At 47.1% G+C, this 13,319-nt stretch overlaps 1 protein-coding gene across 1 annotated transcript in view; it reads left to right on the forward strand.

Moving 5' to 3' along the window:
* Nucleotides 1-13,319, forward strand: part of LOC129867980 (sarcoplasmic/endoplasmic reticulum calcium ATPase 1-like) — a 110,363-nt gene that overhangs the window by 68,596 nt on the left and 28,448 nt on the right. The window contains exon 11 of the mRNA XM_055941511.1: nucleotides 7,637-7,725. Within this exon, the coding sequence (XP_055797486.1) occupies nucleotides 7,637-7,725 (89 nt within the window). The remainder of the gene's footprint in view (nucleotides 1-7,636; nucleotides 7,726-13,319) is intronic.

Here is a 13,319-nt window from a genome sequence, read left to right on the forward strand (position 1 = left end):
GCCTCTGTCCGCAATAGGCTGAGAGTCTGAGCACTGGTGGAGGGATTGTGCGTTCCTGGTGTAACTCGGGCAATTGTTGTTGCCATTCTGTACCTGTCCCGCAGGTGAGATGTTCGGATTTACCGATCCGGTGCAGTTGTTGTTACACGTCGTCTGCCACTGCGAGGACGATCAGCTGTCCATCCTGTCTCCCTGTAGCACTGTCTTAGGGGTCTTACAGTATGGACATTTCCATTTATTCCCCTGGCCACATCTGCAGTCCTTATGCCTCCTTGCAGCATGCCTAAGCCACGTTCACCCAGATGAGCAGGGACCTTGGGCATCTTTCTTTTGGTGTTTTTCAGAGTCCGTAGAAAGGCCTCTTTAGTGTTCTAAGTTTTCATAACTGTGACCTAATTGCCTACCGTCTGTAAGCTGTTAATGTCTTAATGACCGTTCCACAGGTGCGTGTTCATTAATTGTTTATGGTTCATTGAACAAGCATGGGAAACAGTGTTTAAACCCTTTACAATGAAGATCTGTGAAGTTATTTGGATTTTTACAAATTATCTTTGAAAGACAGGGTCCTGAAAAAGGGACGTACATTTTTTTGCTGAGGTTATAATGTTAAACGTGTGGTGTACCACAGGGCAGTTGTCTAGGCCTTCTACTCTTCTCTATTTTTATGAATGACCTGCCACTGGCATAAAAAAACACCTTTGTGTCTATGTATGCTGATTATTCAACCCCGTACGTGTCAGCAACCACATTTGGTGAAATCACTGCAACCCTAAACAAAGAGTTGCAGTCAGTTTTAGAATGGTTGGCCAGTAATAAACTAGTCCTAAACATCTCTAAAACTATAAGCATTGTATTTGATACAGATCAAACCCTAAGTTATAGACCTCAGCTGAATCTGGTAATGAATGGTGTGGCTGTTGAACAAGCTGAGGAGATTAAATTACCTGGTGTTACCTTGAATTGTAAACTGTCATGGTCAAAACGTATTGATTCAATGGTTGTAAAGATGGGTAGAGGTATTTCCGTGATAGAGATGCTCTGCTCTTTTTGACACTCCACAAAGCAAGTACTGCAGGCTCTAGTTTTATCTTATCTTGATTATTGCCCAGTCATATGGTCAGGTGCTACAAAGAAGGACCTAGAAAAACTGCAGCTGGCCCAGCTCAGAGTGGCACGTCTTGCTAATATATAAACTAAAAGTAGAGGAGAGACTGACTGCATCACTTCTTCTTCTTATAAGAAACATATGTTGATAATTCCAAATGTATTTGCATAGTCAATTTACACAGCTCTGACACACACTTACCAGATGTGCAGCCAGGAGTCTTTTCACAGTCCCCAAATTCAAGAAAATGTACAGTGTTATATAGAGCCATGATTACATGGACCTCCAGCTCAGATTGGTCAAGTGAACAACAAACCTGGTTATATTTATTTAAAAAATGAAACGATAGAAACACCTTACGACACAATGCCTCTCCCCTAGTTGACCTGGATATTTTGTGAATATTGAGCATCTATTAATGTTGTATTGTCGTTCTGTAGTTTGGTTATGTAATGACTAAACGCAGACGTTCTGTAGTTTGGTTATGTAATGACTAAACGCAGACGTTCTGTAGTTTGGTTATGTAATGACTAAACGCAGACGTTCTGTAGTTTGGTTATGTAATGACTAAACGCAGACGTTCTGTAGTTTGGTTATGTAATGACTAAACGCAGACGTTCTGTAGTTTGGTTATGTAATGACTAAACGCAGACGTTCTGTAGTTTGGTTATGTAATGACTAAACGCAGACGTTCTGTACATTATCTTGTAAATAATGGACAATGCAGCAGGACAAGGCAGAGTCCATTTTCAGAGTTCATTTTTCCTAGGTAATGTACAGAAATGAGGTGTTTATCCCACATATACCACAGTTGCCAAAGAAAACAATACTAATGCACACATTTACATATATACACTTATTTTTATGAGATAATTAATACTTTCTCATCTTTTGGTTGCTAGAGACGCGAGCCGTTTGTTCCATTTAGTTCGATATTTTTGGACGCGACCCATTTCTTTGTTCTACAGTATATGTTCCGTTGCCATGTTCTTGTCCTTTGCTTGCTAGCTAGCCAACTAGTTACAGCTAACACAGTCACGACCTCCGCAGCCAGAATAAAAGTGAAGTAGCTGCATATGCATTTGCTGTTTCTATTGATATTCATTTACATAGATCCATAACAATGAGCTGATGCCCGGTTTTGCCTGGCATAGCTAGAAATGTTTGTCTTGTCAGGACACAACACTTTTCATTAGGAGGAGATCACATTGCATATCAAACACTAGGCTAGAAGCTAGCTAAATAGTTTGTTGCTAGCCAACCTGCCAATATGAAAACTGAATTTAAAAAATCCAGTTGCTGGTCAAACTACAAACATGTGGGAGGATTTGACAGCATAGTGTCACTTGCATCATGACTGCAGCATAGAGGGACGGGAGAAATTCATGTTCCTCATTCACCACCACGTTAGGTCATCAGATGCGCCCCCAAAAATGTCTCTGCAAGAATAAATCAATGCTAGCTACGTTTTTTCACCCCCCATTGGACCTCCGTTTACAATGTATCCAATTTCTGTTTGTGGTTGTTGGTTTAGCATCCTGTCACTTTGTAGTCAGTACAGGTAGCCTAGCGGGCGGCAGGTAGCCTAGTGGGCGGCAGGTAGCCTAGTGAGCGCCAGGTAGCCTAGTGGGCGTCAGGTAGCCTAGTGGTTAGAGTGTTAATTGACTTGCTAGTTAAATAAAGGTTAAATAAAATAAAAATACAGGCTGCTTGTGTAGATGCATATTGCATCATTATTGCAAACTGTCCCGTTTTCTGGTTTGGATGGCCATTCTAGAATGCCCTTCTAACCAAGTATTTAACGTGTGTGTGTGTGTTCTGTCCTTGTGCTGTTTTTGTTTTTCAGTGTTCTGTAGTATGTCATGTTCTGTGTGGACCCCAGGAAGAGTAGCTGCGGCTTTCACAACAGCTAATAGAGATCCTAATACAATTTCAAAATATACTGAAGGGAGAAGTTGTCTGACTGCATTCGTTCTCTAACCTTATTAAAACTTCTTGTGGGCAGGGGGCAGCATTTTCACTTTTGTAAAAATAGCATGCAACAATTCAACTGCCTGCTACCCATCCCCAGAATATAAGATATGCATATTATTAGTAGATGTGGATAGAAAACACTCTGAAGTTTCTAAAACTGTTTGAATCATGTCTGTGAGAATAACAGAACTTATGTAGCAGGCAAAACCCTGAGGACAAACCATTCAGAATTTTTATTTTTTTATGTCACTGTCTTTTCAATAAGTTATCTTAGAGACACCAGATTTCTAATGGACTTGCTTGCAGTTCTTACCGCTTCCACTGGATGTCACCAGTCCTTGGAAATTGGTTGAGGCTATTCCTTTGTGTACTGAAGAAGTAGGGCTATCGTAAATGAGGGTCACATGAAGTAAATGTTGAGAGAGCCATGTTACGGAAAAAGTTGCGTCAGTTTGTTTTCTTTTTGTATTGGACACAGATCATCCCGTCTTCAAATTGATCGATTATTAACATTTAAAAATACCTAACGTTGTATTACAAAATTAGTTTGAAATGTTTCGGTAAAGTTTACATGTAACTTTTGATATATTTTGTAGTGACTTGGCGAAAGTTGGAAGCTGTGTTTTTCTGGATGAAACAGTCCAAATAAGTGGACATTTTGGATATATATCGACGGAATTAATCGAACAAAAGGACCATTTGTGATGTTTATGGGACATATTGGAGTGCCAACAAAATAATTTCGTCAAAGGTAAAGCATGATTTATATTTTATTTCTGCGTTTTGTGTCGTGCTTGCATTGTTGAAATATGCTACTCTGTTTGGTTACTGTTGTGCTGTCATCAGATAATAGCATCTTATACTTTCCCCGAAAAGCCTTTTTGAAATCTGACATGTTGGCTGGATTCACGAGTGTAGCTTTAATTTGGGATCTTACATGTGTGATTTAATGAAAGTTAGATTTTTATATCATGTTTTATATCATGTTATTTGAATATGGCGCACTGTATTTTCCCTGGCTATTGGCCGGTGGGACGTTTGCGTCCCACCTGCCCCAGAGAGGTTTTAAAGGGTCAATCTGCAGTTGCTCCCCTTTAAATGAATGATGTGAACCCATTGATTCTTAAAGAATATAACTTTATAAATGTCTCATGTCGTACCCTAACAGAACCCAACATATAAGCTTGTTTTACTCCAATGTTTTTAAACAGAGTAAATGTAAACAAACACTTTATAGCCTTAAACCATGCTTAAAACTAAAAGTTTTGATATCATGGATGGTTAGTCCTTGCATCCATATCTTGGTCTATGAGTAATTTCAGAGTAATTACATTCCTCCAGCCTAATTCCTCAGCATTTTTACCGGAACAGGCAGAGTACGCTTTATTGTTTAAATGGCTGATTGCCCCTTTTTTTTAATCGGACACTGTCTGTTTAACCCTCCTGTTGTGTTCGTTTTATGTTAATTAAATCTGTGTTCCCGGTCCAAAATGACCGCCCCATTATAGTTGATTATAAATCCATAATAATACATATATTATCACCTCATGATGTGTTAGATCTCGTTATCAACTTAAGTTATTGTGAATATTACACGTTTTTAACTTCTATTTGCTATTTATGGCCTGTAGGCCTCGTTGACCTGAGCTCATCCAACTTGTTTTTGAGTTAAAAAAAACAGAATGTATGGATTATTTTGACTATAACAAATTGATGAAACATATTGTGCTTTTTATCAGACTACTTTGCGTCAAAAGTTTAACAAGGACTCTCTCATCCTCACCAGTGTCATGATCAAAGATATGATCAAGAGCCTCACATACAGTATATCTTTTGGTCATTCATTCACAGAATGAATTGTGAGCAAGGCCTCAAAAAAGCTTTATATACCAGAACTGTGAGAAAAGTTCTATATATTATTGAAACAATGTTGAGATTGTTTGTGAGAATTCCAACAGGTGTGGTTCCCGTGGGGGGAATATTCTGTTGGGGAAAGGTTCCCATTGGGGTTGCCATGGAAGGGGAGTGAGGTGTGTGTGTGTGTGTGTGTGTGTGTGTGTGTGTTCGCTCAAACACACATGCATGTGGGGGTCTGGGAGAGGAAGTGTGTCCATCTGATGTGAATGGACATGTGTCTGAACTCAATTTTATACACTAATTGTATTCTCACCCATTCATTTCTAATGACCGGTCATTTTTGACCAGGAACACCACAGGTCAATTACATAAACCCTTGGTACTTTGTTTCCTCGCCATATTATCCTAGTGGTCTGAGCAGCTTGTTCTTCTCCAGACGCCATCTATCCTCTCCTTAGTGTTCCACTTCAGTGTGAATTGAACAACAGACCCCCCTCCTGTGGTGAACCAATCAATGCACTCCCACAAATTAACTAGAGCAGAGCCATTCCACCTGTTTCATCACTGCTGCAGGATGAACAACGCAAAGGAGAGAAGGGCCAGATCACAGACAAACTCACACAAACTCAACAAACTCACAGGAGAGAAATGGCGAGAACCCTCACCATCCACTGCTGGGCTGCCAGCCTTACAGACCTGCCAGCCTAACAGACCTGCCAGCCTAACAGACCTGCCAGCCTAACAGACCTGCCAGCCTAACAGACCTGCCAGCCTAACAGACCTGCCAGCCTAACAGACCTGCCAGCCTAACAGACCTGCCAGCCTAACAGACCTGCCAGCCTTACAGACCTGCCAGCCTTACAGACCTGCCAGCCTTACAGACCTGCCAGCCTTACAGACCTGTCAGCCTAACAGACCTGTCAGCCTAACAGACCTGTCAGCCTAACAGACCTGTCAGCCTAACAGACCTGTCAGCCTAACAGACCTGTCAGCCTAACAGACCTGTCAGCCTAACAGACCTGTCAGCCTTACAGACCTGCCAGCCTTACAGACCTGCCAGCCTTACAGACCTGCCAGCCTTACAGACCTGCCAGCCTTACAGACCTGCCAGCCTTACAGACCTACCAGTGTGGCCAAACCCTAATTGTTCTGGGACGGCCTCTCCACGCAGGAAATCAGTACATTAACACAGGGTCAGACGCACAGACAAAACAAAACTCTTGGCAACACAGGAGGTCTGAGCACAGGGAAGGACAGACTGACGTCAATACGACTTGGGCAACAACTTGGCCCATATACTCATCCACTACAGTGTATATATACAAGCTCCATCTGTTGGTCTGTCTGTCTCAGCAAGAGTATGATTTATAGTCTTTCTGTCTGTCTCTGTCAGCATGGTTAACATGATTTACATTGCCAAAGCAAGTTAAATAGAAAATCAACAATCTCTCATAAACAGCTGTGATATGAAGCCAGTGAGTGGCTGTATGTGGTGGGAAATCCCTGTGTTTTGTGGGCTAGGCAGTGTGGGAGGGTGTGTGTGTTTCCCACTGCGTCAGTGGCCGGTGGGCCACATTCACCTCTCCCATGGCCCTGTAGAGAACCCTGGGAAACCATGGGCCTCCCACTGAAAGCACTGTAAGAGCTTTGCTGATAGCCTTCCCTACTCGACCCTGGGGCTTTGCTGATAGCCTAGCCTACTCGACCCTGGGGCTTTGCTGATAGCCTAGCCTACTCAACCCTGGGGCTTTGCTGATAGCCTAGCCTACTCTACCCTGGGGCTTTGCTGATAGCCTAGCCTACTCTACCCTGGGGCTTTGCTGATAGCCTAGCCTACTCTACCCTGGGGCTTTGCTGATAGCCTAGCCTACTCAACCCTGGGGCTTTGCTGATAGCCTAGCCTACTCAACCCTGGGGCTTTGCTGATATCCTAGCCTACTCGACCCTGGGGCTTTGCTGATAGCCTAGCCTACTCGACCCTGGGGCTTTGCTGATAGCCTAGCCTACTCGACCCTGGGGCTTTGCTGATAGCCTAGCCTACTCGACCCTGGGGCTTTGCTGATAGCCTAGCCTACGCGACCCTGGGGCTTTTCTGATACCCTAGCCTACTCGACCCTGGGGCTTTGCTGATAGCCTAGCCTACTCGACCCTGGGGCTTTGCTGATAGCCTAGCCTACTCGACCCTGGAGCTTTGCTGATAGCCTAGCCTACTCTACCCTGGGGCTTTGCTGATAGCCTAGTCTACTCTACCCTGGGGCTTTTCTGATAGCCTAGCCTACGCGACCCTGGGGCTTTTCTGATACCCTAGCCTACTCGACCCTGGGGCTTTGCTGATAGCCTAGCCTACTCTACCCTGGGGCTTTGCTGATAGCCTAGCCTAATCTACCCTGGGGCTTTTCTGATAGCCTAGCCTACTCTACCCTGGGGCTTTGTTGATAGACTAGCCTACTCTACCCTGGGGCTTTGCTGATAGCCTAGCCTACTCTACCCTGGGGCTTTGTTGATAGCCTAGCCTACTCTACCCTGGGGCTTTGCTGATAGCCTAGCCTACTCTACCCTGGGGCTTTGCTGATAGCCTAGCCTACTCTACCCTGGGGCTTTGCTGATAGCCTAGCCTACTCTACCCTAGGGCTTTGCTGATAGCCTAGCCTACTCGACCCTGCTTTAACTATCCCAACTCTCTTTCTCTTCCCTCTCCAGATGTTTGTGGTGGACAAGGTGGAGGATTCCAGCTGTGCTGTCCATGAGTTCTCTATAACTGGCTCAACCTACGCCCCTGAAGGACAAGTGTGAGTGTCCCATCCTACCACCTTTCTGTTGGCTCCATGTCAGTGCCCCTGCGGAAATTGAATTAGCATAATATATACAACACCCATCAAAATCCCTCTGTTTAAACTTCCCGCCTGCGTCTCAGGGCGCCGCACCCGCCTGGGTCTCAAGGCGCCGCACCCGCCTGCATCTCAAGGCGCCGCACCCGCCTGCATCTCAAGGCGCCGCACCCGCCTGCATCTCAAGGCGCCGCACCCGCCTGCATCTCAAGGCGCCGCACCCGCCTGCATCTCAAGGCGCCGCACCCGCCCGCATCTCAAGGCGCCGCACCCGCCTGCATCTCAAGGCGCCGCACCCGCCTGCATCTCAAGGCGCCGCACCCGCCTGCATCTCAAGGCGCCGCACCCGCCTGCATCTCAAGGCGCCGCACCCGCCTGGGTCTCAGGGCGCCGCACCCGCCTGGGTCTCAAGCCGCCGCACCCGCCTGCGTCTCAAGCCGCCGCACCCGCCTGGGTCTCAAGCCGCCGCACCCGCCTGCATCTCAAGGCGCCGCACCCGCCTGGGTCTCAAGCAGCCGCACCCGCCTGGGTCTCAAGCAGCCGCACCCGCCTGGGTCTCAGGGCGCCGCACCCGCCTGGGTCTCCGGCCGCCGCACCCGCCTGGGTCTCCGGCCGCCGCACCCGCCTGGGTCTCAGGGCGCCGCACCCGCCTGGGTCTCAAGCCGCCGCACCCGCCTGGGTCTCAGGGCGCCGCACCCGCCTGGGTCTCAGGGCGCCGCACCCGCCTGGGTCTCAAGCCGCCGCACCCGCCTGCGTCTCCAGCCGCCGCACCCGCCTGCGTCTCCAGCCGCCGCACCCGCCTGCGTCTCCAGCCGCCGCACCCGCCTGGGTCTCCAGCCGCCGCACCCGCCTGGGTCTCAAGCCGCCGCACCCGCCTGGGTCTCAAGCCGCCGCACCCGCCTGGGTCTCAAGCCGCCGCACCCGCCTGGGTCTCCAGCCGCCGCACCCGCCTGGGTCTCCAGCCGCCGCACCCGCCTGGGTCTCCAGCCGCCGCACCCGCCTGGGTCTCCAGCCGCCGCACCCGCCTGGGTCTCCAGCCGCCGCACCCGCCTGGGTCTCCAGCCGCCGCACCCGCCTGCGTCTCCAGCCGCCGCACCCGCCTGCGTCTCCCACCGCCGGATCCGCCTGCGTCGGCCTTTCGCATCTGTGGTGGAAGGTGGCAGAGCTACAGTGCTGTTTGTCAGACCGTGAGACATCCCGAAAATCGGTCTTCTCACTAAAACATCTGTAGCGTCCGAACAGTTTAGGGACTCGTCTGAAGGTAACCTGCTACTGGGTGCGAGAAATGAATGAAAGTGGATAGAGCATTTCTACGTCAAAGGTTTACGGATAATTCCACGGTAAAACATTTATTACATAATTTTTTTTTGTTGTGATTCTTTTGTCTCTCGGATAAAGTACATATGCTTCAAAATATTCCTTTTGACTTTTTCCAATGTATGAATCTGTTATTCAATGCATTTCTATAGGCTTATAGCAGTAAGGCCAAATTCAATGTTTTATCAAATTGTTGTATATATTTTGATACCTAAAGGGGTCCTAAAATTCTACATGAAATAGCTAAATGTTCCTTCTTTAAAACAATCCCATATGTTAGCTTAGTAGAAACACAGCTCCCTTAGACTCTAGGGGGTTAGTCTACAGAGTGCAAATGAAGTGTGATTTCAGGTTACAATTCGTAGTTTCTCTGACTGTGGAATCACACTGTCAAACACACTATTACGTTTATCTCCCCCACCTCCCAGTGAGTGTTGTGTGGTCCATAGTGTTAACACTCTGACCTTCAGAGGAAAGTAATGGCCAGCCATTGTGTTAACCTTCCTTGGCTCCAGACAGACAACTATTTTTACAGGCGGCAGTGGAAAAGCCTTGGTCACACCACCACTCTCCAGCGGCCGGCCGGCTGTTAAAAGCCCCTAACCTCCTTTTTTTCTCCATTTGATGTAAAGTGTTTATTTGAAGTCTCTTTCCTTACCCGCCCCCAAAGGTTTACTCTGTTCCTCACTGTGGTTAATGGCTCTTGGGAAGTTTAGAAAGAATGGCAATTATGTTTTCCTGAAGCATGTCAACTTATTCCATGATAACACATAGCACAGAGAGGGCAGGGAGGAAAGGACACAAATGTGACAAGAACTAAAATAGTCTTACTGTCTTCAAGGAATAGGAGAGCGAGCGAACAAAAGTATGTGGAAATTTGACAAACTGACTTGTTAGAAAGGTGGCATCCTATGATGAGGTCTACCACTTTCAAATGAGTGGATTCAGATTTTTCAGCAACACCAGTTGCTGAAAGGTGTATAAAATTGAGCACCCAGACATGCAATCTCCATAGACAAACATTGGCATAACTGAGGAGCTCAGTGACATTCAACATGTCACCATCATAGGATGCCACCTTTCTAACAAGTCAGTTTGTCAAATTTCTGCCCTGCTAGAGATGCCCCCGGTCAACTCTAAGTGCTGTTATTGTGAAGTGGAAACGTATAGGAACAACAACGGCTCAGCCGCGAAGTGGTAGACCACACAAGCTCACAGAACGCGACCGCCGAGTGCTAAAACACGTAAATATCGTCTGTCCTTGGTTGCAACACTCACAACCGAGTTCCAAACTGCCTCTGGAAGCAACGTCAGCACCATAACTGTTCGTCAGGAGCTTCATGAAATGGGTTTCCATGGCCGAGGAACCGCACACAAGCCTAAGATCACCATGCGCAATGCCAAGCGTCGGATGGAGTGGCGTAAAGCTCGCCGCCATTGGACTCTGGAACAGTGGAAATGCGTTCTCTGGAGTGATGAATCACGCTTCACCCTCTGGCAGTCCGACAGACGAATCTGGGTTTGACGGATTCCAGGAGAACGATACCTGCCCCAATGCATAGTGCCAACTGTAAAGTTTGGTGGAGAAGGAATAATGGTCTAGGGCTGTTTTTCATGGTTTGGGCTAGGCCCCTTTGTTCCAGTGAAGGGAAATCTTAATGCTACAGGATACAATGACATTCTAGACGATTCTGTGCTTCCGACTTTGTTATGCAGGAAAGAACAATTTTTTTGCCAATGTCCCCGTGCACAAAGCGAGGTTCATACAGAAAGGGTTTGTTGAGCCTGCACAGAGCCCCGACCACAACCCCATCGAACACCTTTGGGATGAATTGGAACGCCGACTGCGAGCCAGCCCTAATCGCCCAACATCAGTGTCCGACCTCACTAATGCTCTTGTGGCTGAATGGAAGCAAGTCCCCGCAGCAATGTTCCAACATCTAGTAGAAACCCTTCCCGGAAGAGTGGTTGTTATAGCAGCAAAGGGAGGACCAACTCCATATTAATGCCCGTGGTTTTATGAGATTTTCAAGCAGGTGTCCACATACTTTTGGTCATGTAGTGTAGCTTGGCCAAAGTCCTGGTGTTCCAGTTCTGGACCTGCAGTAGCGTGGATAGGACCTGCAGTAGCGTGGATAGGACCTGCAGTAGCGTGGATAGGACCTGCAGTAGCGTGGATAGGACCTGCAGTAGCGTGGTTAGGACCTGCAGTAGCGTGGATAGGACCTGCAGTAGCGTGGATAGGACCTGCAGTAGCGTGGATAGGACCTGCAGTAGCGTGGATAGGACCTGCAGTAGCGTGGATAGGACCTGCAGTAGCGTGGATAGGACCTGCAGTAGCGTGGATAGGACCTGCAGTAGCGTGGATAGGACCTGCAGTAGCGTGGATAGGACCTGCAGTAGCGTGGATAGGACCTGCAGTAGCGTGGATAGGACCTGCAGTAGCGTGGATAGGACCTGCAGTAGCGTGGATAGGACCTGCAGTAGCGTGGATAGGACCTGCAGTAGATCTGTCCTTTCTGTCAGTATAACCTGGTTGACCTCATCTCTTGCTCTCTGGAGTGCCCACTCTAGTCTAATGCCTCAAATGACTACCTGCTCGGCCAGAGGCAGAGCCAGATATGTTACAGCATACCTGGCTAGCCAGAGGCAGACCCATATCTGTTACAGCATACCTGCCTAGCCACAGGCAGAGACAGATCTGTTGCAGCATACCTGCCTAGCCAGAGGCAGAGCCAGATCTGTTACAGCATACCTGCCTAGCCACAGGCAGAGCCAGATCTGTTGCAGCATACCTGCCTAGCCAGAGGCAGAGCCAGATCTGTTACAGCATACCTGCCTAGCCACAGGCAGAGCCAGATCTGTTGAAGCATACCTGCCTAGCCAGAGGCAGAGCCAGATCTGTTGCAGCATACCTGCCTAGCCAGAGGCAGAGCCAGTTCTGTTACAGCAGGGGTATTCAACTCTTACCCTACGAGGTCCGGAGCCTGCTGGTTTTCTGTCCTACCTGATAATTAATTGCACACACCTGGTGTCCCAGGTCTAAATCAGTCCCTAATTTAGAGGGGATCCATTTTTGTTTTTTTAAAGCAGTGGAACTGACTTCAAGGTCCAGAGTCGAGTTTGAAGGTGCTACAGTATACAGTCAGTTCCATAAGCATTTGGACAGTGACACAATTTGCATCATTTTGGTTCTACGCCACCACAATGAATTTGAAAGAAAACATCCAAAGTGTGCTTTAAGTGTAAACTAAGTGTTTTGTCAAAATTATTGTAAGAACTGTGTAGGAATTACAACCATTTTGTTTTTTACACAACCCTCCAATTTTAGGGGCTCAAAATTAATTGGACAAACTAACAATCATAAATTTAAATTGTGAGTTTTAATACTTCAATGACTGCCTGAAGTCTGGAACTCATAGATATCACCAGATGCTGTGTTTCTTCCCTGGTGATGCTCCGCCAGGTCTTTACTGCAGCTGTCTTCACTTCCTGCTTGTTCTTGGGGGCTTTCGCCTTCAGTTTGGCCTTCATTAAGTGAAATTCATGCTCAATTGGATTCAGGTCAGGTGATTGACTTGGCCATTTGCATAACATTCCACTTCTTTACCTTAAGTTATTGGGTTGCTTTCACAGTATGCTTCGGGTCATTGTCCAACTTGCACTGTGAATTTCCGTCCAATGAGCTTTGAAACATTTGGCTGAATCTGAGCAGACAATGGAATCCACCCTGCTGCTTTTGTCAGCAAATACAAGGGAACCAGTTCCATGGGCAGCCATAAATGCCCACGCCATAACACTACCTCCACCATGCTTCACAGATGAAGTGGTATGCTTCGGATCATGAGCAGTTCCTGCCCTTCTACATACTCTTCTCTTCCCATCATTCTGGTACAAGTTCATCTTTGTCTCATCTGTACGCATTATGTTCCAGAACTGGACAGGCTTTTTCAAATTAGTTTTTTGGCAAACTCTAATCTGGTCTTCCTGTTTTTGAGGCTTACCAATGGTTTACATCTTGTGGTAAACCCTCTGTATTTACTCTGGTGAAGACTTCTCTTGAATGTTGACTTTGACACAGATACGCCTACCTCCTGGAGGGTGTTCTTGGTCTCGCCAACTGTTGTGAAGGGATTTTATTCACCAGGGAAAGAATTCTTCTGTCATCCACCACAGTTGTTTTCCGTGGTCTTCCGGGCATTTTTGTGTTCCTGAGTTCAAAAGTGTGTTCTTTCTCT

The sequence above is a fragment of the Salvelinus fontinalis genome, chromosome 13 (assembly GCF_029448725.1).
Source record: "Salvelinus fontinalis isolate EN_2023a chromosome 13, ASM2944872v1, whole genome shotgun sequence".
Taxonomy (NCBI): Eukaryota; Metazoa; Chordata; class Actinopteri; order Salmoniformes; family Salmonidae; genus Salvelinus; species Salvelinus fontinalis.